A 25,068-nucleotide genomic window follows, 5' to 3' on the forward strand; every position below is an offset into this window, starting at 1 on the left:
GCAGTCAAATGAACTGAATATTGCAGGTATCAAAATGAATAGTTTTGTTTTTCAGTCTCTTCAAATTTAGCTGCAGGGGTCAGGGGTTCCTTGGATATATTTCCTCCTTGGATATATTTCCTATCTTTAATTCTGGCTACAGCCCTGTTAGCTACTTCAAAAACAATATAAGCAGTTACCAACAGGCCTACAAACCAAACACACCAACCCCAAAATCACTGTTTGTCATAACAACATATGCTTAAAACATTAACTGGAAGGATTACTAGATTAGCAGAATGTGCTGCATGGCGCCTTCACAGCAACTGGATCATCAGGTGCTGCAGAGGTGCTGTTGATTTGTGTCCCTTTATAAATAGGTTTGGGAGACAAAGATCCTGTCTAGATGAGTGATACACAGTCAAAACCCAATCAAATTAAGAGGAAAACTCTTCACAGAAGATACGGGCTGCCTCTATAAAACACGTGGGCCCGGGGCTGCCGCTGGATTAACCAAGAGAGAAGTACTTGGGAACAATACAATGGTCCATTCTCATGCAGTATAATCCTTGTAGGTATTGCAAGCAGTTTCATATGACTCCGCAGAGAAAAAGCTACTACATGCACCTCTCTGAAAAAGTGTTTCGACAACAGATAAAAAAAAAACAAATGTCCACTGTAAGTAGCCAACTTAAATTTTTTTATAGCTTAATTTTATTGTGTTTCTTATTTAGTTGAAATGTTTAAATTGCAGCTGTATTGGTTTGATCAAATTTTTAGTTTGTTTAATAACACTACAAGTAGAAGGCATTAGTTTGCAGTTCTTAACCTTTTTCAATTATTATCGTTTTTAATTTGATGCCTTTGTGTTCCTGGATTTATTGTGTACCACATTACACTATCTGGATAAACAAGATTAGCTTAGTAGCAAAGGTTAGCTTTCTCTTCTTGTTTTTATAAATTAAAAAAAAATGTTTATGAGGAATGGAGCAAACTATTGCGATGCTTTTTTCTTTTGTACATGTCAATATATACCAACAACTGCCGATATGTGTATATGGTTTGATACTATTATGCAAGATTAACACTAAATGGGTGTCCTTGTTTTTCACCCAGTCGTTAATACTTATGAACCATGGAATGAACCCCATGTTCTCAATTAAGTCTAAAATATACTGTGGGCTTCATTTTTTGATTGTAGTCCCCACCAACCTCTTGCGATTGGATGCTCCTGGTTGAACAGAAGAATGTAAGGAACACTCTTTTTGGTCATTTTGCTGTCAAAGAACCAACAAATTCAGCATTGTATCAAAGAACAAACTAAATTATTACAAAATTGGTAGTAGTTGCTCTTTTTTACCCAGTTGTTGCTCTGCATGCTCCTTGATGCTTCTCCACAGATGAATGAACAGCAGGGATCTTTTCCTCCTGCATCTCAGTATCTCAGTGTTTTTCTCTGGCAGATAAATGTCCGAGTTACAACCATGGATGCTGAGCTGGAGTTTGCCATCCTGCCCAGCACAACTGGGAAACAGCTTTTTGACCAGGTACTCTTTACAGTCAGGTACAAACAGGTGCTTTGGCAGACAAGTGTGTGATTTGACGTTATTTGTTGATGTTTAGATAGTGAAAACAATCGGGCTGAGGGAAACCTGGTTCTTTGGCCTCCAGTATCAGGACAGCAAAGGCTTCTCCACCTGGCTCAAGCTGAACAAGAGGGTGAGGAGAAACTTTATATTCCGTGTTGGCATAATTTGACTCCCCACAACAGCTGGATTTAAATGAAGATGTCATCATGTAATGCAACGAAGGTTAAAATCAAGGGCAACTGGACTTGGTTGAAGATACTGGAAGAAGTTTCATCCCTCATCCAAAGGACTTCTTCAGTTCTGACTGACTGGCAGGGAAACTCAGCTATTTAACCTCAGTGGGGTCGGACAGCATTGTAAGGACAGCACTTACAATGCTGTCCTTTCATCACTTCCCAGGAAACTCAACAAACGTAACCTATTGGCCTCAGGTGAAGATACCAACGATGGTCGTTCAGTCTTGGCCACAGGTAGTCTTAATGACTGTAACGACTGTCGTCACAGCAACAAGGAACACTAACGAACCAGCGGTATTGATGCTTCGGGATAACGACCCCACTGAGGTTAAATAGCTGAGTTTCCCTGCCAGTCAGTCAGAACTGAAGAAGTCCTTTGGATGAGGGACGAAACGTCTTCCAGTATCTTCAACCAAGTCCAGTTGCCCTTGATTTTAACCTTCGTTGGATAACTATGACCTGGATGACTGAGAATCTTCATAGACATCGTCATTTAATGGTTTTGGAAATATGCTACTGCGTTCCCCCATTGAGGCTAATTAGTATCTATTTCTTTATTCTGGTTTCTGTCTGCTGTTGGGTGCCAATCCCAGGTGACAGCTCAAGATGTGAAGAGGGACAACCCTTTGTTGATTAAGTTCAGGGCCAAGTTTTACCCTGAGGATGTCGCTGATGAACTGATCCAGGAGGCAACGCAGCGCCTCTTCTTTCTTCAGGTTGGAGATGAGTGCACCTACAAGGAAATTGATGTTTTTAAAGAAAATTATGTTGTAAATGTCCATCCCTGAAACATCGTCCAAGTTGATGGACTTTCCTAATCACTCTTCATTCATTTTCTGTTTGATGGCACCATTATATTTATATGCCATATCCATTCATTTACTATTTTAAAAAGAGAAATACAATTCATATTCAGTGACAATAAAGAAATGATGCTGTCTTATGCAAGAGTGGTACTGTGCAATGATTAATAAGGATTCTCAAAACCAAATCCTCAACTTGTCTTAATGACCAGAGTGGGTTCCACGATGACTTATGCTGATCCATTAAACTCTCATGGGTTGTCCATAAGGGAGAATATGCACACAAAAAAGGGGATCCAAGTGCGCTACCACCAGAGCACATAGGGTTTCTCTCTCAGTGAGTCACATTAACAGTGTTATGTATGATGCTTTTACACAGACAGCAACATAAAACATTTGGGATTCGAGTATTTAAGCAGATATGTCTGTCTTTTGTCTGGTTTTTAGGTAAAAGAGAGCATCCTAAATGATGACATATACTGTCCACCTGAGACTGCGGTGCTCTTAGCCTCGTATGCAGTTCAGGTCAAACATGGAGACTACAGGAAAGACTATCACGTGCCGGGATACCTCACAAGAGAGAAGCTGCTGCCACAGAGGTGCGTCCTATGGATATTAAAGTTAATTCGAGTTTCGTCATTCTAACTGGTGTGTTGTCTTTACTGATAAAACCAGGGTTTTGGAGCAGCACAAGCTGAATAAGAATCAGTGGGAGGAAAGAATCCAGGTGTGGCACAAAGAGCACAAGGGAATACTGAGGTACTGCTGCTGTCTTTCTACAAAAAGTAATTTTTGCATTTAACAGGTGTTCTGTAGCTCATTAAATTGCTCCACACTACAGAGAAGACGCCATGGTGGAGTACCTAAAGATAGCCCAGGATCTGGAGATGTACGGGGTCAACTACTTTAGCATCAAGAACAAGAAAGGGTCAGAGCTGTGGCTGGGAGTGGACGCACTGGGGCTGAACATCTATGACAAAAAGGACAGGTGGGTTGCAATTTGAAAATGTATGTGTGTCTGACAAACCTGTGAGACAATGTACGCTTACATTCATGGTCGGTAGTGGATGAATCCTTTGGTGATTCCCTCCCTTTTCATCTAGCATCACAACGAGGTTGACGTATTTGTTTTTTAGTGAAATGTCTTGACAGGATTGTTACACAACGTGGTATCCTAAGCACCAGCAGTTCAAGGTTTTCAATTATCCAGTAAAATATCTACTATAAACTCAGCACAGACATTTATTATTCCCAAATGATGAATCCCTATGGCTTTGCTGACCCTCTGACTTTTCCTTTAGCGCCACCAGCAGGTGAAAATATTTGGTTCAGTAAGTGTTGACAACTATAGGATGCATTGTCATCATGCAATTTGGTTCAGACATTCACGTTCCCCTCATGAGGAGTTGTAATGACTCTGGCGATCCCTTAAAGATGAGAAAATGGTTCAATCAGAAATGGTTTAAAACATGTGAAAATACCCTGCTTTGAATAATATTTTGAGCCTGATATCAAAAATAGTTTGATTAACTTGTTAAAATTCCCAAAGCACATCTCTGGCTTCTCTCTAATCGAAAAATCAATACCTAACTGATGACTTCAGCCACTGTTGTATTTTGTGTGCTAATTAGCTAATTTTAGCATGCTGACATAGCGTACTAAAGATGTTGAACATGCTAAACCTGTGTTAGCGTATATGCATTGTCACTGAGTATGTTGGCATGCTGAAATGCCCCTTTTCTTTTCTTTGCGTCATAACTTTTTAACGTTTTAATTGTGTGTTAAAAACCTATGCTAATTATAACCTCTGTTAGCTATACTATTGATCACAAATGTATACCATGCCAATATTTTACAGGATGACCCCAAAGATTGGCTTCCCTTGGAGCGAGATCAGAAATATTTCCTTCAATGACAAGAAGTTCCTCATCAAACCAATCGACAAGAAAGCTCCGGTATACAAAAAACATTATTATTAGTGGTCCTTAATGGTGATTTATTTGCAGTAGCTACACATTCTTTGAAGCATATTATTACATGAAATACAGGACATGCTGCCAGGCTATATTAAAAGGGAGTTTGGTTTGAGGGGGAGTCGGCTGTTTCTTCTAGTCTGACAAATGGATGCCTCAGCTTGATGGTATGTTGAACCGTGAGCTTGTTTTAGCTTAACTCGATTCGTGGATGTTTGTGGATGGGATTAAATGGCTGCTCCTTCTCCAGTGCTTAGGGTTTAAAACTTAGTACTCATTATCTTAGCATTAACAACTTTTGTGAAAATATTTTCACAACCACATACAAGATCCCACAAATACTTCTTCAAAGACACACCTATTCATATTTATTCACCGTGGCTATAAACAGAAGGCCAAAAGCTAATGCCATTTCCTTTTGACGAGTGAAGTACCAATCTTGCAAATGCATAAATTACAGCAAGTAGCGTATTGAGAGCAGCTGCTACTTGATCTCAGTCACAAACATAAATTTAGCCTGACATGTCAATTTCTGACTGAATGCACAGACTTAAAAAAGACATCTATGAGTTTAGAAGAAAAGATAAGAAATTCTCCCAATTAAGCACATGATTAACTGTAAAATAGGTGCTAATGGAATGCCATAAATCAACCCGTGGGCTATCACTGATCTCTAATTTTTGTGTTGAAGGACTTTGTTTTCTACGTACCTCGTCTTCGCATCAACAAGCGTATCCTGGCCTTGTGTATGGGGAACCATGACCTGTACATGCGTAGACGTAAACCTGACACCATTGAGGTGCAGCAGATGAGGGCCCAGGCGAGGGAGGAAAAGAATAAGAGGCAGATGGAGAGGTAAGGAAGGAAGGAAATAATGATGGCTTATTATTCTTTTTTACAGTTTACAGTGTGTTCTCTCTGCTTTAAGAAAGAACTGTCAGGAGATATAGTCTTTTTTTCAGATGTGTATTTATGCACAATTCTCCTGTCAGGGCTCTGCTGGAGAGTGAGAAAAAAAAGCGGGAAAATGCTGAGAAGGAAACCGAGAAGATTGCTCGTGAGACCATGGAGCTGATGGAGAGACTGAGACAGATTGAAGAACAGACAAAGAGAGCTCAAGATGGTCTGACAACTTTCTGAATACAAATGTTTCTCAATATGAGTTTTTTTCCCCCCTGTTTAAGAACATTAAAAGAGTGGCTTAGTATATTGAAATATTTGTGATTGTGGGATCTCTAAGCTTATACAATGTGGGCATGTCTGGGTATGTGTGTTTCAGAGCTGGAGGAGCAGACTCGCAGGGCTCTTGAGTTAGAGAAGGAGAGGAAACTTGCTCAACAGGAGGCTGAGCGCCTGGACAAGGACCGAAGAGCTGCAGTGGAAGCTAAAGCAGCTCTGCTGTGCCAATCTGAAACCCAGACCAAGAGCCAGGAAAGCCTGGTACTGGTGCAAAACACACCTGCATGCTGGGTGTTATTCAATTTCAATTAAATAGATTAAGATATAAGGTGACTTTTTCTCCAAACATAAAAAATTGAAGAACTTGTTGCCGTAAAATCATCATTCAGCATGAGACCTATTTACTTTATTCCCATGATCTAAGACTTATTCTTAAGTCTATTGTTAAGTCTACCTCTAAGGCTGCTATGACATTGATGTCATCAAGTGGTTCACACATTCATCTTGATTGCATGTTTTAAATGATTAATATTTTTAGCTGACTGAATAGAAAGGCAATTAACCTGAGCCGTGACACTGCATATGAGCATATGTGTGCGCACGGACACACACACATTCACTCTAAGCCAGAGCACAATGACCTTGGATGAAGAGCACTCTTAACTCTTTTCCCATTTGTGTGCGTGTGTGTATAGGCCACTGAGCTGGCAGAGCTTACCTGTAAGATCTCTCAGCTGGAAGACGCCAAGAAGAAAAAGGACGATGAGGCAAAGAGATGGCAGAAAAGGGTGAGAATTAATGAAAGAACCGTGAGACCGATGAAGGATGAATCAAACATGAGCAAAGAGGGATGTCTGACACTACTAAGTGTGGGACCCGGGTAAATTAGAAGCAAGGTATCAACCACAGACACATATATAACTAGATTTTCAAACTGGCTATTGTCACATGTATCCCAGGTTAAGTCTCTGAAATCAAATGTCAATGAAAATTGCATTTTCCTTTTCCTTTTTAATATAAGCAGTTGACTGGGCAAGGGCATAGAATTAGGTAGGGATAGTAGAGGCATGTTCCTACTAATGTCCAGCAACTACTGAATTCTCCATTGTAATAATTTTAATCCAGAAATTAAAATATGACAACTGTTGTCCGTCTGTGTCCAGTCATTGAATTTGGTACACTAATGGTTAACAGCTCTCATTCTCTACTAGGAGTCCGATGTGTTTTTAAGTTTAAAAGGATTATGTCCTCTCCCTTCATATGCCTCACAGACCCTCTTCGAATTTAGTTCTAAAAAGTGACTAGGGACAAATCTAGACCATCAGGTGAGAAATTTATGACATATGATATATGTCCCCAGTGACATATCTGCCCTTGAGATTAGGGGCAATGTTTCACTTATTGCCTTTGAATGTTGTCCAGTACAGCAGATTAAGCCTTTGAAAATGAAATTTCAAATGCCGTTTTCACTTTCATTTTGACTTAACATCAGGTTATATTATTTCTATTGTATTTTCAGTTTTGAATTTCAATTAACATTTGAATATCGTCCACTGTACAGTGGGGTAAGACTATGAAAATGAAATGTCAAATAGCTTTTCCATTTTCATTTTAATATTGTCATATAATATGTGGAAAATAAAATTCTAATTGGATTATTGCATTATCATTACATTTTAATTACCAAGTTTACATTTTAATAGTCCCCTATTCACTTCCATACTGTGAAGGCACTGCTTTGCGTAAGCTAAAGTGTATGCAAATCTTTGCATACAAATAAGGAGTATCATACTGAACTTGCATGTAGTCTTAAGCCATATTTCTGTTTACTCATGACCACGAGAGACTGTTGCACACAATGATGAGAAATAAGTCAGAGAAGACAACTATTTGCCTTCATGAGTGATTGTTGCACTATAACATCTTAACCAGGGATTCAAAAGGTAATGGACAGGTTTGCCAAAACAACATTTGTCGTGAAATCGTGAATATCACAATCTGGAACTAATCCAGTAGACTACTTACACTTTAATATTCAACCACAGTGCTTCACTGCAAGTCCTGTGTGTCGACAGGCGATCGTGGTAGAAGCTGATTTGGATCGAACCAAAGAGGAGCTGAAGACTAAACTCATGGGTGTCCACATCCAAGATTCAGTCGACTCTCATGAGCACGACGAGACGGATGAGAGCAGCGCAGAGGCAAGCGCGGAGCTGAATTCTCCTGGCACCGTCCGTGATCGCAGTGAAGAGGAAAGAGTAACAGAGGCCCAGAAGAACAAGAGGCTGCAAAAGAACCTCAAGGTAAGGTTAAGTGAATATAATCAAATGTCCTATTTTGCTGATTTGCTTTTCTCTTACTCGCCTTCAGGTCAGAAGTCATGTTCTGCTAAAGATTAGAAGTCCTGGAGCGTTTAAGAGTACAGACAAATGAACCAATCTGCCTCTAATTCAGGGGTTCTTGGTTCAGTAGATAATGCGCTCTGTAAATTAGGAACCACCCCAGATGAATGCTGAGGCCAATGCATCATTGCCTCACTCTGCAGTTACTCTGATGGTCACTGGATAATAGCTGAATGATGAAACAAGACAGTATTAAAATGAGCACCCTAATTTTAGCTATTTATATAGACATATTCGGTCAATATGTCTCATATACATTTTTTGTTAATCAATGTACGCTTATATTTATGGTCCCCAGAGGATGAATCCAACTGACTTTGGTGATCCCCTGACTTTTCTTCTAGGGCCACTACGAGGTTGAAACTTGTGGGAAACAGAGAAATATTTTAACAACTATTAGATGGATTTCCTTGAAATTTACTACATATTTTCAAGGTCCCTAAAGTATAACTCATAATAACCTTGGTGATCCCCCGACCTTTCATCTTGCGCCACCAACAGGTCAAAGTTTGCCAAAAACTTTGGTTTATGACTAAATACCTGCAAATCTAATAGGATTCCCATCATCCTCAGCTGCACTTTGTGTATAGTTCTACCTAGCACATGTTAGCAGGCTTATAGGCTAAATTTAGATGGTGAACCTGGTAACTGCGAAACATCACCATGCTAGGATTGTCCCTGTGACCCTGCTAGTATTTTGACATTTAGTCACAGAGTTGCTGTCTGTAGACTCTTAGACTTGTTTACAGAGAATGTCTGGATCTCAGTCACTATTTTTTTCTATATTGTACTTTGCTGGTAATTTTTAATGTACCTGCTTCATTTAAAAGATATTAGGCTTGATGAGAGTTATGCAGCGTATGTTTTGTTGCTGTTGTGTTTTGTGATTTTTAAAATGCTTTGGTACATTTGCTGTGTTGTCTGCTGACTCATACAGAGGTTTTGACTCTGCTATAAAGATGGCAGCTTAATTGCCACCAAAAATTATGTTTATGACTAACAACAAGTGCACTCTACATAATTAAACACTAATGCAGGTACATTATCATTCCATTGTTTTCATTCAAGTCACAAATATCATCCTGACCATCCAGGCCTACTACAACTGAAATAAGATTGGTCTCTATCTCACAGCCAAAACAAGATATGATGTTGCATAGAGGACTCACAAAATAGAATTAATAACTATGGACAATAGATGGGGACTGAGAGGTGTACAGGGGTTAGGGGAGATGAGTAAGGCTTCTGAATAGTCTCTTAAAGAGTCTCAGGGAAGAGCATTTCATTCACTGTGTGCCCGTGTTCTCTTTCAGTTCTTGAGCACTGAGCTGGCCGGAGCTGTAGATGAGAGCAAAAAGACCCACAATGACCTGATCCATGCTGACAATGTGAAGGCAGGCCGTGACAAATACAAGACCCTACGTAAGATTCGTCAGGGCAACACCAAACAACGCATTGATGAATTTGAGTCCATGTGAGAGAGGCTGCTGTAGGCCCACTCAGACTGAAGGCAAGATATGGATAGATGATGAAATCGTAGGTGAAGATTATTGCAGAGGTAGAAAATTCACAAAAGGTTTGCTTTTGCCAATCATATTACACACATTTGCAATCTCTCTTTAATATTGATTAATGAAAGCAATGACATGTAAGACACTTGTTATTATTCCATCTAAATGTTAAATCCTCTATTCTTTATCACTTTATCACAAATAAAATACCATGAAACTCCATCAGTGTGTTGTGTGTGCGTCATTTCCCATATGAATAAGTAGCCTAAGCATCACCTTCAATTTGACTAACGAGACAAACTGTTGTTCAGCTGAGCTGCAATCAAAAATAAAAGCTAATTATAGCCTTAAAATTATATTATATTTCTCCATCCAATATATGTAAAGAGAATCTAGAGCTTCCATCACTGACCCTATGCCATGACTTCTGCAAAAAACAAGTGTAGAAAAGGCTCTGGCACAGCAGGGTTGCCAGAAACAACCCAGAGTCCTCAAAGAAACAAGCAATCAAGTTTTTCTTTTTCATTTTATTATTAAATAACAGAAGGAAATATGTCGCAATTAACAGGAATCAAACTGATTTTGTTTTGATTATGTTTCTCTAGCTGTCTTCATCCTTCTGAAATTGCTGACGCCCTCATCCATCACACTCTGTCCAAAAATAAACTACAGTGACCATCCATATAACATATATAGCCTACAGCTGTTTTACATTTTCTTTGTGAATATCAAAGGTCAGTGATTGCGCAGGATTAATCTGACAACACTTTGGGGGAATTCAGGTATATTGGTAATCAGGTAATTTGGGACAACATAAGAAAACAGCATTTTACTTCTACCCTGAAAAGTGGGGGGGAAGGAAATTTATCACTAGTGTGGATTCATATAACATGAAATACAGAGGGACCTCATGTATGTCAACACAGAACCACAGAGATGTAACCTACAGGCAACTTTTAAGTAGAGAGGCCTAGAGTAATATGCTAATGATGCTAATCTCCCACAGGCCTTATAAATTGGTTCAATTAGCCCCATAATCTTTTGACAATGACAAACAATGAAGCAAATGTGTTTAATTATTAATTAAGAATTAATAGTGCTGTAACATATAATTAATGTAATTATAATATAACACTTTGTTCAATCTATGGTTTTATTCTTATGAATGGTTTTATTCCATTATGAATTTAATGTCTGTTGCAGAATAGAATGGCACCAAGAAACAGATAAATAAATTAAATAAACATTTTTGACATGTTGTCAAGTCTTTTATGATTTTAACATCTTAATCAATAGTCTAGGCTGATGATATTTGTTGATGTAATAATAAATGTAGCTATCAAAACAAATGACAGGCTAATACATAAAATCACATAACCTTAGACATCTATTTAATTAATTTTTTTGTTAAGAGATAAGTTCAAAATACTTTTTGAAATATGTCAATAGAGTTAAAAGCAAGGGCATACACCTATAAAACTGTGTCCCAAATTACCAAACATGTTCGTGGAAACTAGTTTTGTGTCAACTACAACAAAATGGTGAACCAAGCTTTGTAAAAATATTGTAGGCCTGCACACTTAATTTCTTCACATAAAGTAAGCAGACATCATGTTGGGTTACTTTTTTAAATTTATGAAAAGAACGAGATCAATCGATAGAATTACAAAAACTATCCCAATATACCTGAATCCACCCAATAGCAGCAGCCTGTTGTAGGACCGTGATGGTGAATTAACTGTTTAATCCTGACTATTCTCGCGAGAAATGTGGTTACTTTTTGCAGCGGAGGCGTTGAGTCCAATTAGATTAGATAATAAATTACATTTAGGTTTGGTGTTCAGTATGTAAACCCGGTCAATACGCCATAGTTTAATGTCCTCCTACTCGATTTCTAACGGTTACTTATGATGTAAGTTTTAGCCTGGGCTAGAAAAATGTTACTTTGTAAAAAGTTCGCCAGCGGAATAGATCAACGGGACGTCCCTTGCCTGTAGCAACCTACGTCGACGACTACTCTGTATTTCCTATCCGCTGAGACATATTCCCGGAGTCTCATTGGGTAGGCGTTTTCTTGCCTGGAGCTTGTTGTTTTATTTGTTCTCAACCAGCGCACTACTTTAAGTAAATACGCGAGCTGAAGATGGCCCTCCTCTCGAGCTTGGCTGAAATTGAAGAAACGTCAAACTCTTTAAAAATCAATCTGCTGGATACTGCGGACACCTGTGCGTGCCCGACTGCTGAGCTCAGTAAGGCTGTGTCAGTGTCCTTGGGTTTGGATACAGTGTCTTCTCCTCACAACAGCATGAACCACTGCTCCGGCGTCGCCGTTGCAGACTTCGACTCCATAGTGGAGCGTAGTTTCCGAGGAGTGCTGGAGTTCGGAGCGGCTCGTAATAGCCTACTGAATGAAACTAACCCAAGAGATGACGACTTTGGAGAAGTGTGTCCTGGCATACAGCAAGTGAGCTGCATGGATCTGCTCAGATCCGGCGAAATGGACAGGGCGCAGACCGTGACGCGCGGCCCGGTGATATCAAGATATTTCTGCAAGGAATCAAGCTTGTTTATGAACCCGGTGACAGACCTTCCTGCGTCCTCTGAGGTGGACGAGATCTTACCTTTGAAACCATACTCTGCCGATCCAAACCTATACAGCGATGCCGCAGCTACGTGGTGCGCATACAGCGGCCGTTCCGAGGCAGAGAGAAGTGGATCCGGCGCACACAATTTATTGTGTAAACATTGTAATTGCGGGAAAGCGTCTCTTGAATCCAGGCAGGAATGCCACTGTGTCTGGTATAGCAAGCGCGGGCAGGGGGGTGAAGGTGACACGCGAGCAGCGATGGCACAAGGGTATGGTCAAGCGGAAAGTTCCCAAAGTGCAGTCCTTCAAGAGCAGGCCACCTTTTCCACCATCAAGACCGAACCTTCATTTTGGTTGGATTGCAGAGATCGCAGTTTCAGGTAAGTAACAGGTTTTCACAATGATTTGATTTGTTTTGTTTTGCCTTTCACTGCCACCAGGTCAGGAGGGCAATACAGTCTTTCTTGCCACTTGATCAGTTACACTTTTATTTAATCACAAACAAAAGGACAAATGGAGCATGAACTGGGTAGGCGTTAATCTGCCAATCTTTACAGCTCCTTCTAGATCTTATACTTTATTTCTTGATATTTCTGTTGAGCGTCACTGGACTTGCAGTACAGAGCAGTACAAATAAATCAATTCAATAAACGCAATTATTCTTTATGGTTATTTCCAAAGCCATATGTTGAAATAGTGCAGAATCATTCAGCCACAGAGATAGCTGTGGAGCATTAAATCTTTCCTGCTCTAACAGCCACATGTGCTCTTCCTGGCCTTGGCCAAGTTGTGTTTCAGTCTGCAGCTAAACTAAATCAAAGTTCACCCTATCCCTAACTTTCCAGAACTGTCCTTATTTGTCCTGTGACTAACTATGCAAAATATGAGTTAATATATCAGTGTCGCTATAAACAAGAGATACAGCACCTGTTGCTCATTCTGTGCTTGGAAAGGAAGAAACTGACCAGTTACCACTTGTTGATTCCTAAGTAAAAGTTTTAAAAGACTAACTCAACAGTTCTTTCATATTTAATTTGTTTCCCTTTGACTTAACTTGTTGTCATATAATCAGTCAAGACATATGGAAATCTCCTATTTTAATTGGATTGGATTTAGAGATTTTACGCCCTGAACCAACACTGAGTACAGACAATGTGACCTAAATCTGATCTTAATACATTTGTTTGACTGTTTGATTTTTTTTATAGGCATATTGTAACCGTCTAAGATAAAAACTGTATCTGTGCCCACTTTTGAATCCTTCAAAACAAACCTGTGTATTCGTGCCTCTGTGTGCCAAGGCATGAGGATTTGTTTCCAGGTGTGTACCTGTCAGACAGGAGAGTGTGCCAGGTGTGCGGTGACGATGCCTCAGGTTGTCACTATGGAGCGGTTACCTGTGGCAGCTGCAAAGTATTCTTCAAGAGAGCCGCTGCAGGTTGGTGAGATGCGAGTGCACAAGCACAATTACTCCACTGCTGATTTAATTTCTTACACCCACGTGCTTATTCACGCAGGCAGGGCACAGTGACCTGACATTATGAGGGCGAGTTATTTGTTATCAGCAAACACCCACATTTCGTTGCTATGAGTGGAAGCTGAGGCATTATTGAACTCCCTCCCCTCACCCCCTCAGGACTTTTGTGTCCCACCAGGTAAGCAGAACCATCTGTGTGCCAGCCGGAACGACTGCACCATCGACAAACTGAGGCGGAAAAACTGCGCCTCGTGCCGTTTAAAGAGATGCTTCATGTCGGGAATGAGCCTTAAAGGTGAGGAGCATGAGAACAGAATGAGACAGATGAGGAATATGTTTTTGTGAGTAGCTTAAAGGGAACTAATCTCTTAAACAACCCCGTGTTATTAAATGATAAATAAATCTACCTTGTACCCTGAAGGAAAGTATGTGTGGTGTGTATTTGGAAAATGGGGTCAGGGTGGTCAGATACCTTACATTGCACTGGATCAGAACTTACTAATCAAATGTTCCAGCTTAAATACAGTGTAACAAATGCAATTCAGCAAAGGCCAGAAGAGCATTTTTCACCTAGTATCCAGTGATCAAGAACCTCACCACATGGTTATGACAACTCCGTAGTCTGGTGTCATTGAAGTATAGCCCTGTTTCTAGTATTCCGGTTTGTTTTGGGGATTTGTTTCGCAACTTGACAAGGAATCTCTTTATCTCCCTTTTACGCTTTTGTCTTCTGCTTGTCTGTATTGTCTTGGATTCTAGGTCGCAGGCTAAAGGGAGCCGGACAGACAAGGAACGGAGAGGGGGAGCAACCTCTGTCTCCGTGGGGGACTGGAGAGAGAGGAGAAAGGGCCGGTAAGAAAGATGTCTTCTCTGGCCCCGGAAGTGCAGCTGCCAGCGCTCAAAGTGAAGATTGGTGTCCGATAAGCTCAAGTATCATGCTAACTTAATAATGACCATATTCTGCAATTAAAACCATGATAGTGTTTTTTATGCTATTCTTCTGGTCTGTGCATGATTCAGTCTGTATATCTTTAGCAGCATCCCAAGGCCTGGTTCCAGGTATCCCCCCGATGCTGCGCTCCTGCCTCAACCTGCTCAGTGTCTTGCAGACCATTGAGCCGATTGTGGTCAATGCCGGACATGACCCTGCCCAGCCAGACAGCCCTGCGTCCTTGCTCACCAGCCTCAATGAGCTGGGGGAAAGACAGCTGGTAACCGTGGTGCGTTGGGCCAAGGCAATACCAGGTAAACTCATCTAGGCCACACTTGGAACACACTGCAAACGAGTCTGTGCTACACGTAGGTGCTTCTGAGTAATTCTGGATAAACCATTTGTACTGTAAGCCAAGCAAAACACTGCAAGGCCAGATTTGCCATATTGAGCAAGAGGGCAGTGACACTGTGAGAGGCAAATCAGGCACAAGAATCACTTGTGCAAATGTTTTAGACAAGCTTCAAAGCCATCAGGAAAATTGTGTCCTAACTGTTAGCACTGGGAAGGCCCTAAAAATCTTATTAACCAGATAACAGATTTTATGCCAGTTAAACTGTCATGTGGTGCAGCCAATCTCATTTAGTGCAAACTAGCTTTTTCAGATATTTACCACTAGAGGGGAGTATGTTCATATTTAAGCTGAGAATGTCAGGCTGAAAATGGCCATCAATGCACCCATACACACATTTATTTAATTTACCTGTTTTATCATGTTTAAGTATTGTTTGACTTAAAACATGTTTTCTGTCAGGTTTCCGTGACCTGCATGTGGATGATCAGATGTCAGTGATTCAGTTGTCATGGATGGGGGTGATGGTGTTCGGTCTGGGCTGGAGGTCATACACCAATACTAACAGCTCCATGCTCTACTTTGCTCCAGACCTGGTCTTCAATGAGTAAGTCACAAAAAACAATATTTTTCACGGCAAAATTCTGCCGAGTTGTAACATTTAAGTGTTTGAGATAAACAAAGTTAATAGAAGTTTGTCACACCTGGCATAGTCTCTTCATCAAACAAGGAAAGTTTGTTTGGGCTGTGATAATCATTGTGACACTGGGTTTGTTGGAATATCATGGAATTTTACCTGTCATTGTGATTGGAAAGGAAGGCACAGGGGAATACGAGCTTCAGAGGAAGATTTTAAGAAATCACACAATGAACGTCGCCTTTTTTGGGGCGAGACAGTAAACAAGTCTATTCTGTTCTTACCGTTTCCTTTGCATCTCATATATGTGGCCGCAGAGGGATCACCTCAGATGATTTATTCCATTTCATCTTTTTAAGAAAACATCGTCAGAACTGCTGCAGCATTGTGTTGTTGCTTTTTTCACTTTGACAAGTTTTGATTTGCACCGCAACCCCTTCCAGCCTCCTACTAAAACACTTTTAACACTTCAACTCCTATCCTCTGTCTTTTCTTTGTGCTTCTAAAAAGTTAACAGAGTTTGTGAAGCAAATCACTGTACACAACGTACATAAATAGCGATTCCACCACCTCTTATGATTAAATTGTCGGAGGAGGGTGTTGCTCAAGATGCTAAAGCCATCTTCAGGCCCTCAGTGGAGCTTTCACTTGGCTGGTTTCAACATTAGCAAAACACTCATTCTGCCTACATTAGACCTCTGTCGCTCTATTGGGCTGCTTCTGACCTGCATGGTAATGGATGCGCCTGCCCTTGTTACTGACCCTCATTTTTCGCTGCCTCTCTGTCGTTCTCTTTTTCCATTATCCATGTCACTCATTTTTTCTCACCTCTGCTGCTTTTCCCTCTTTTTCCCCTTCTGCCACCGTTAATTGTCTTCCACCTTTCAATATCTCTCTCTGCCTGGCCCTCTCTTGGTTTCTCACTTCTCCTTTTGTCGCACCTGGTGCTCCATCTTCTCCTCTCATGCTGCTTATCCCCACCTTCACAGCCAGCGGATGCAAGTGTCCAGTATGTATGAAGACTGTGTGAGGATGAAGCTGCTCTCCCAGAGGTTCTGCATGCTGAAGGTCACCCAGGAGGAGTTCCTCTGCATGAAAGCCCTGGTCCTCTTCAGTATCAGTGAGTCTGCTGAGACCATGTCTGAAATAATAAGCTGAATGTCAACTCAGCAAGTGAAATGATAGAGTGCAGCCATTACTTAAGAGAATTGATGGGATGAATAAAGTGTGTGAGAGTTATTGTTGTGTTCTGGCTTTGTGGTCACAGTGCCAGTGGAAGGCCTGAAGAGCCAGCGTTGTTTTGATGAACTGCGGACCTCCTACATCAAGGAGCTGGACCGCTTGGTCAGCCACCGCGGGGAGACCACCCGTACACAGAGGCTGTTTCAGCTCACACAGCTGCTGGACTACCTCCAGTCGGTAATAGACATAATTCTACATACACACCATTCTGTGACTATTATATAATTGTAATTTTAGTTAGTTTCCCAGAACTACTTGCGCAGGCAATGTAGAGCAAAGTGCCTCCCAAGTACACAAACACTGTATTTGGCGCACAGCAATACAGCGTTAACATATTAACTAACTAGACTATATCAAGAGTTCTTGATCATTTCATGGCTGGATTACTTCAGTTGAGGCCATCAGTTATTACATTTAAAATTTAAACCACAGTCTAGTTTAGTTTGTAACTGACAGAGCTATACAAACTGTAATATGTAATTCCTTTTCATTTTTCTCAAGTGACAACTTGTTGTACACTTACGGTTTGTGCAGAAATCCCCAGCCATCAACTAAGGTTAAACACATACCAAAGGGCTCTAGACTGGTTGCAGACGATGAGGGGGAAATGATAGAGTCGCCCTCTGGTGGTAGCATTGCTACATCAGAAATAACCATAACGCTCCATAAGGAATTCTGCAGTTTTTGCAGTTGTTCCACCCACCAACAATGGAAATTACATTTTAAACCTGAAAACTGTAATGTAATGTGAGTTCTGTTAACTGGTGTGAGTGCCAATATGTCCCTGATCTCTGTCCTCCTGGTTATTTTGAACAGGGAAAGAAGGATTTCTGTCCAGCTTTCATTCGTCCAAATAAAAGAAAATGTAGCTTGGCCAAGTTTTGTGTTGTCAAGCTTTGAATTACAATTTAATTGAAAATATAAATAATTTACACCTCTGTGTTTTATTTGTACACAAGTTCGCTCCGGATAGTTGACTATCTCTAGAGACTATTAACACAAACTCACCTGTCTGATGGTCCAGCGCCTGAAAAAGCTGAAAAGGTTAGGAGCTGTAAAGGCAATTGCTGTGTTACAGCCACGTGCTGATTTGTATTTCTATTTGATAATTTAACATCCAGTAGAGGACAGTGTGATGTTCGATTTGTACAAAGGCCTTTTATTTTAGCTTAGGGTGTGGTAAGGTATTAAAGTTTTCCTTTTTCAAAACTCTACACACAATTCCCAAAACTGCTCACACAAAATGCAAAATGCCTCATATGTCCTTCTAAATGAAACACTGCATTCAAAATGCCATAAACCCATCCCCAAAATGAAGCACTGGTTTCAGATGGCAAACAAAATAGTAAATTATTGGATATATATACACATTTTACATATGTGAAATGTATATGTATGTATGTAACAGGTATATATGTTAACATGTATGTATATTATTTTTTCTTTTATTTAAAAAACTGTCAGAACTTATAATCAACTTTATGGTGGCATAAAGACATAACTGACTCAGCTGAGTCAGACGACCTGTGAGTTTCCTGGTTTTGAAAGGATATTTACCGTAATGGCCGAGTCCCTTTTTCTGGCCTGATGTGGTTACACATTTTGACAAAAGCTAGTTTGCTGATTTTTGTCTATGCATGAGATTGGCTTAGATGCGCTGTTTCTCTGAGCTAGACCAAAGGAATGATTCATAATAATAAAGTAATATTCATAATGGTTTAAATAAACACATTCATAGTATTTTCTGGGAGTTTTGTGCGAAATCATTTTTTGGTCTTTAGAAATCATTTATTTGGTCTTTAGAGCTATGAATGGAGATTCTTGGGAGGGACACAACCAAAAGAGCTTGTAGATAAGAGCTTTCCTCCTTAGATGAACTTTTAATACTAATTGGTAAGAATAATTAGAGGTCTAAGAACAACTGCTGACATCAGTGACTGCGGCGTGACCAGAAGAGCTGGAAGGTTTTTTTCCCAAAGAGAGCAGAGATGCAGCAGTTTCAGCTCAGCTTTGACTGTCCCACTTACCTCTCAGATCTCCTAATGCCTTATGAGCTGGAGGGCCTGGTAGCAAACCAGAGTTGATCAAGACTTAGCAGCTCAGACCCCTTCGGCTTTACTCTGCCTTAAGCTCAGCTTAGTCTTCTCCTGTCATCTTTTTAAATCACCTCTTAAAGCTCATGTCAGAAGACAGGCTTCAATGTCATTTGTCATTTCTTCTTTTATCCTCAGGCTTTGTTCTTTTTCAATGTCGTACACATTTAAGCGCATCATCTTTGTTGCTAATAACCTTTGTGTGATCTCTTCCTCTCTCTCTCTCTCCTCTTTTCTCTCATTCTCAGGTTGTGAGGCAGTTACACCAGTTCACCTATGATCTGTTCATCCAAGCCCAGTCCCTGCAGTCACATGTCAACTTCCCAGAGATGATCTCAGAGATTGTGAGCGTTCATGTGCCCAAGATCCTCTCAGGCATGGTCAAGCCCATCCTTTTCCACAACACAGCCTAGAGAGGAGTCTCTGTGATTGTCCTGTATGTCACTCTGGCACCCAGTCCTTCGACCATTTCTGGTAAAGCTGAGACGCCTAGAGAGGGTTTATGATTTTCTGAGGTGAAAGAAGTATAAGCCCCATTTGTGGCGCACAGTTAGGCTATAAGTGGACATTAACACAAGGGCATACAGCCCATTTTTCCACTCTATTGTAATCTAATTGCATCTACTCTGTTCTCACTGCCTGTTATCTGTATCACACACATCAAATGTTTCTGGACCCTTTTTTAGCATGCATTCCTCCACACAAGCTCATGAACGCCAACCATCTGGCATGTAGACTTCTTCATATTGATAACTGACAACATTACATTTTGAGAGTTAAGACCGTAGTAAGAAAAAAAACATGTTTTTGGAGTTCACTTCACCATAGCCTGTCTGTGTACAGTAGTGTGACATTTGGACTACCTTTTTTCACAATGAATGTTACTGTGTGCACCTGAGATGAACAAAGTTGTTGATTGACAGTTAATAAGCGGTTGTGGCATGCATGCTAAAAAGTAAAACTCTCCACTGAAGGCATACAAAAACATTTTTTAAGCTTTTCTCACACAGTCGACTTATAGTTTTAGGTATCAAAAAAAAAAAATTACACTATTAACCTGCAAGTATAGCATGTATATTTATGAATTTTGTGATGTCAAAATGTCACACCAAAAACAATGAAGAAACTAATTGGACAAAATAATGGAATGATTCATTAGTCAACTAACATTGAGTGACTATTTTTAAGTTTGCTTGTTTTCCGGTGTCAAATGTTATTGAAGTACAATTTTGGACATTTCATACTGTTGTAACTTTTCTACTGTTTCTTAAGGTGTTCTTTGTTGTGTATCATCATGTGTTCATTGTAGCTACTGAAAGCTTTGCTAAACGTTTAAAGATCCAGCCAAGAATCTGCTCATTTGTTGCATCTGTTGACAGCTTAACATGTAATAAAACTGAAGCATGACTGTGTATCTGTATGCTGATGATGAGTACAGAGTGGAAGAAATGCACACTGTTGCATTGTAACACAAATAATTTTTTTCTGAGGGCATGCTAATGATGATACAGTAACCTTCCCGTTTTCCTCTATCTGACAGATTCATTTCAGTCTGCGATGCAGTCAAGTGGACAGACAGGCTTTAGAAAACATCAGACAGACAAGTGTTTTCTACCACTGCATTACCCACCCTCAGGATTATCTCAGTCTAAATGCAGCCAGGTAATAGATCACAGCAGGAAACCAGAACATAATCACGCAGTCACATGAGGAGGCCTGGCTGATTCATTTCATTTATTTATCCTCTAAGAAACAGCCGTGTCTGCTGATCTGACATCAGAAATTGTCTGTGTTTTAATACCATCTAGTGGTGGCTGCTGAATCTAAGTAAACTGAAACTCAGCAACAGTGTAGTAGGACAACATCTGTTGGATCCATCGACATTTGCATCGTAACGTAATTGGACACAAATTCACTCAGTGTTTGAACAAGGTTGCCATTAAATAGTCAGAGTCATGAGAAATTAGATAATTTGGAACTGAACACTTCATCATATATACATATGTATATGTTTTTTTAAATTTTATTCATAGAAAAGTAGATTTGAGGAAAATACTTCTTTCTTTTTTTTCTTTTTCTTTTTTTTACAAATGTCTGTAGGGCTACAGAGAAAATGACATATGTTTGAGAGGTGATTTATTTTTACATGATGCATTTAAAAGTCCACACTGTAAAAAGCAGTCTGTCTCGGTAACCTCTACTGCCTTTTTAAATCCCATTTCCTGAACAACCTCTTTCAACAAGTATTTGTCCCTCTCATAAATGAATTGGAGCTGAACGAAGTTGGGATCGAAAGACATGCTGAAATATCACTTATTTCTAAATATATTCCCTGCTACACATGCCCCTGTGGCTTTCCCTTAAAAGGAATGGCGTCTTGTAGGCTTGCAATGATCAAAAATGTATGTGTTGATGTCGCCATTTGAACTTAGTTTAGATTCCATTTGATTTCTCTGTTTCTCTGAGTCTGCTCTGCATCAATATTACATGCCTACTCTAGCAGAAGAGGGATTTTTTCTGTTGGGTAACGACAACCACAGAAAGCACAAAACACACTGACCGCAAACAACAAAAGTTAAAACTATTTTCTTATGTGGCGATTGAGGAAAGAGTTTCAGCGTGACAAACACTTCACTTTGAATGTGAGAGGATGACACAAAAGAAAACAGTGCACAACTGAAAGAGAAGTGGAGATAATTAAAACTCGACGCTAAGGAAACCAAACACCTACAATACCAAGCTCACAAGGAAATATGGATGACAGAGGGCACAATATTCCTTTCAGCACCTTACATAAAACTTCAAAAATAATGTCTTTAACACGAGGTTACTGCAACTCACGGCTACAGTGACTGGAAAACAATTAGATTGTGGAGGTGGTAAGATGACACCCCTGAATGGGTTGTTTCGGTGGCCTATCTAATGGAGGGCGATTCCTACCCAAGTACCAGTCCATTAACAACCAATTAACTTCCTATTAATATTTTACCAGACAGGGCCTCTCATCCTGACGTGTTTTAAGGAGCTTTTCCCAGGAGTGTTTGAACATGAGCAGCTTTTAGCGCAGCATAAAGAGTCCTGTGTAATGGGCTGAAGGAGGAGGAGTGGCAACCTGATAGCACTGAGAGCAGAGGAGGGGAGAGAGGAGAGGAGAGGAGACAGACTTCTGCAGCTGGCCTGCCCTGCGCTGAGCCAAGCCAGAGCCGGGCCAAACACACACACACAGGGATCACAGCGTTAGGAAATCCACGGTTTTATGGCACGACATGAGTAACGCCCGTGCGCCATGCGTGGAGTGTAATTGTGTTTTGATAGTCAAAGATGTGACTGATGAGTTTCCTCTTGTTTGCTCACAAATGTAACTGAGCAGCAGTTTTGCCTCTGGGACTTAAAAGTGCTTGTCACTACACTGGAGTTTATCATAAAATCAGTATTGAAACAGAAATATCCACCTTGCTCCTGATCTGCGCTGAACTAGCTTAGTGCTGCATAAGGACGGTTTGGGTGGACATTTAAAAACTACTTCATGGAAACTCCCTGCATTGAGACAAAGGGGGGGGGTGGGGGGGCAGAAAGAAAGAGAGAGGCCATTATGACTATAGCCTGAGGCTACTCCCAACGGATAAGGCATTTGTCTTCACTTGAAAGTATGATTTATTTTTCCACCAGTCAGAAGGGTTACGTTTGTCACCACACACTGAAAGGACTTTTGGAAATAGCACCAGAAGCAGAAATGGAGAGAAAAATGAATCCACTAGGTTTTCTAATGCACACTTCATGGTTTCTCGAAGACTTCCCCTATTTGGTTACCTTGTTTGAGATCACTTTCAGTCTTCATTAACTTTAGTTAATCATACTGAACCTTGCGTCTAATTTATCAGCAGGGGCATGTGTGTGTTGATGATTAAGAGAAAGGGGAATGTGGGAAGGGGGGAAAGATGTGGTTGTATCAGGTTCCCTCCACTGGGTGTAGATGTGGTCTTAGATTTCTCTCTGGGCTGCTGATTAACTCGTGTGTGTGTGTGTGTGTGTGTGTGTGTGTGTGTGTGTGTGTGTGTGTGTGTGTGTGTGTGTGTGTGTGTGTGAGGGAGAGAAATAGCGAGAGAGAGCAAGATAGAGCTGGGAGTGCACTGAGGAGGAGAGGAACTTCAGCTTTAATTTCCCCCAGCTCCAGATATTACACCCCCGCGCTCTCTGTTTTTATTGGAACAGAGACCAAAAAACACCAAGTGTTTATGATGCATTAAAACACAGTGGGGAACTCGAGTGTGGAATTGTAAATCTATACATTTGGCTCTGTCTCTCCAAAGCAGAATTAATTCTTTTATAGAGGATTTCGTGTGTTTTACGAAGACTGATGATTGTAACGCGCCATGAAATCATGTTTATCATCTTGATGTGGAGGACAGAGGCTAGAGAGAAAATTCTCTGTCAGGGGGAAAGAGAGGGAAATGGAGGCAGTACTTCAGGGGAAAAAATGCACAGGGGCACATGGGAGGTGGGAGGAGTCCTTGAGTTTTGGGTTGAGGCACAGGAGGAAAGAATTATTCTGCATTACCCTAATGACCATTTGAACAAACGGATGGGTGAGGAGACCACATTACATTCTATTAACTCCGCTTTTGTTGTCAGTGAACTGTTAATGATGTACAAAGGGAGCTCTGCACCGCTCTCCTGGACAATGCATGCTCTGTGCTTCTAATTATTCTCAGGAAAGTGCAGGCAGCCTTTATACCTGGAGACACATTAGCTGGCTCTAATTAGAGTAAATATTCTTCTGGTATAACACTAGTATTGCCTCACCAATCCAACAGTGATTAGTGCTGTGTTTTTCTGTGGGTCTGCTTATGCATTCTCAGCTCTTCTCTGTCTCATTCTCCTTCTGTTTTTCTATCTTGATCATTGCCTTTGCCTCTTCCTCTCTCTTTTCTTCTCTGCACTCAATTTACTCCCCCCCACCACCACCTCTCTCTCTCCTTCCACCCTTTTTTTTTTCAGCAGTAGAGCCCTTCTAGCTGTGACAGAATCTGCCCATGCTCCAGCCATCTCCCAAGTTCATTATATCTGTACACAGTGTCCATGCCCTCCGCCCCTCGTAGCTCCTGTGTCCCAGCCAAACACAATGTGACAGCGCCGCCACAGCCCTCATTTACAGCCATCACAGGACAGATTTCCCCTTCCAAGTCTCCCGTCTGCAGCCTGATAGATGGCACCCCAGCTTTTTCCTGCGCATGCACGTGAGCGTCTTGTTGTTTTGTGTGTACGTGCAACGGTGTGTTCCTTCGCCTTCCTACATTCATCTATGTTTGCGTGTGTGTGTATGTGTGTGTGTGTGTGTGTCTTTGTGTTGGAGCAGGCCTGAGTTGGAACAGCGACGTTTCCTCTGTCAGTAGTGATCTCTAAAACTATGTATTATAACATTACTGGGCTTCGTTTCCACTCGCTCACACACTATGTTCTTATATTTAATGCACTCTGCATACATTGTTCTGATTTTCTGCTTGTACTTTCAGAGTGCTGCGCAGGTTTAAGTGCATAGTTTGTGTAAGGCCTTCCATTTTCTATGGCATGCTTATTGGAGGACCCTTGGGGCAGGCACATCTTTAGTTTGGGAAATGCTGCAGAACACTTCAGCTGCGCCACACACACTTTCTGGTATCTTGTCTCCAGCTCTCCTCTAAATATTATACTTGTAGCCTTGGGCAGTAGTTCTGTGTCATACTGGGAAGGTCAAAACAGACACACACACACACACACACACACACAGATTTCAAATATCTCTATCAGCCCTCGGAGGATCAGATTGTTTTATGGGAAATCATGTCACGGGTCAAATGATTGAATTATTAATGGAAGTGCGGTGCAATAACAATCAGCCCTTGTCTATTGTGATTCCAACGTGATATTCAGAGGCTCCTCTCAGCCTAACTTGATACTACCATGTTACAATCCAAATCCAATAATGCAGACTTGGCAAAAGAATACCTCCCTCTATTGTTTCATCAGTCGAAGAACGTCTTTAGTCTGTTCCCTTCACAGTGGAGAGTATTACCGAGTCTGTAGAACCATATCGACTG

General features: G+C 40.8%; 2 protein-coding genes across 9 annotated transcripts; both read left to right on the plus strand.

The window, feature by feature from the left end:
• On the plus strand, positions 1 to 11,326 carry LOC119888666 (moesin-like). 3 transcript variants are annotated; one of them, XM_038699351.1, is made up of 14 exons: positions 1 to 657; positions 1,443 to 1,526; positions 1,603 to 1,698; positions 2,398 to 2,520; positions 3,055 to 3,206; positions 3,283 to 3,366; positions 3,449 to 3,595; positions 4,466 to 4,562; positions 5,272 to 5,435; positions 5,573 to 5,703; positions 5,860 to 6,020; positions 6,455 to 6,547; positions 7,835 to 8,062; positions 9,475 to 11,326. In XM_038699351.1, the coding sequence occupies exons 1-14, from the start codon at positions 535 to 537 to the stop codon at positions 9,637 to 9,639; spliced, it is 1,848 nt and encodes a 615-aa protein (XP_038555279.1). In that variant the 5' UTR covers positions 1 to 534; the 3' UTR covers positions 9,640 to 11,326. The 3 variants fall into 3 exon arrangements, with proteins under 3 accessions (XP_038555279.1, XP_038555277.1, XP_038555280.1); XM_038699349.1 differs by having other exon boundaries at positions 1 to 1,526; XM_038699352.1 differs by lacking the exons at positions 1,603 to 1,698; positions 2,398 to 2,520; positions 3,055 to 3,206 and having other exon boundaries at positions 1 to 1,526.
• Positions 11,327 to 11,641: 315 nt separating this feature from the next.
• On the plus strand, positions 11,642 to 20,403 carry LOC119888664 (progesterone receptor-like). Of its 6 annotated transcripts, none has more exons than XM_038699342.1 (9): positions 11,642 to 12,639; positions 13,561 to 13,697; positions 13,915 to 14,031; positions 14,496 to 14,666; positions 14,772 to 14,981; positions 15,482 to 15,626; positions 16,646 to 16,776; positions 16,924 to 17,075; positions 19,240 to 20,403. In XM_038699342.1, exons 1-9 carry the CDS (start codon positions 11,816 to 11,818, stop codon positions 19,402 to 19,404), a joined length of 2,052 nt encoding a protein of 683 aa, XP_038555270.1. In that variant the 5' UTR covers positions 11,642 to 11,815; the 3' UTR covers positions 19,405 to 20,403. The 6 variants fall into 6 exon arrangements, with proteins under 6 accessions (XP_038555270.1, XP_038555271.1, XP_038555275.1 ...); XM_038699343.1 differs by having other exon boundaries at positions 14,775 to 14,981; positions 19,240 to 19,404; XM_038699347.1 differs by having other exon boundaries at positions 14,496 to 14,588; positions 19,240 to 19,404.
• The last annotated feature ends 4,665 nt before the right edge of the window (positions 20,404 to 25,068 follow it).

Source organism: Micropterus salmoides, unplaced genomic scaffold (assembly GCF_014851395.1).
Source record: "Micropterus salmoides isolate LMB-PRFRI ecotype aquatic unplaced genomic scaffold, ASM1485139v1 Ms_hic_scaffold_5, whole genome shotgun sequence".
Classification (NCBI taxonomy): domain Eukaryota; kingdom Metazoa; phylum Chordata; class Actinopteri; order Centrarchiformes; family Centrarchidae; genus Micropterus; species Micropterus salmoides.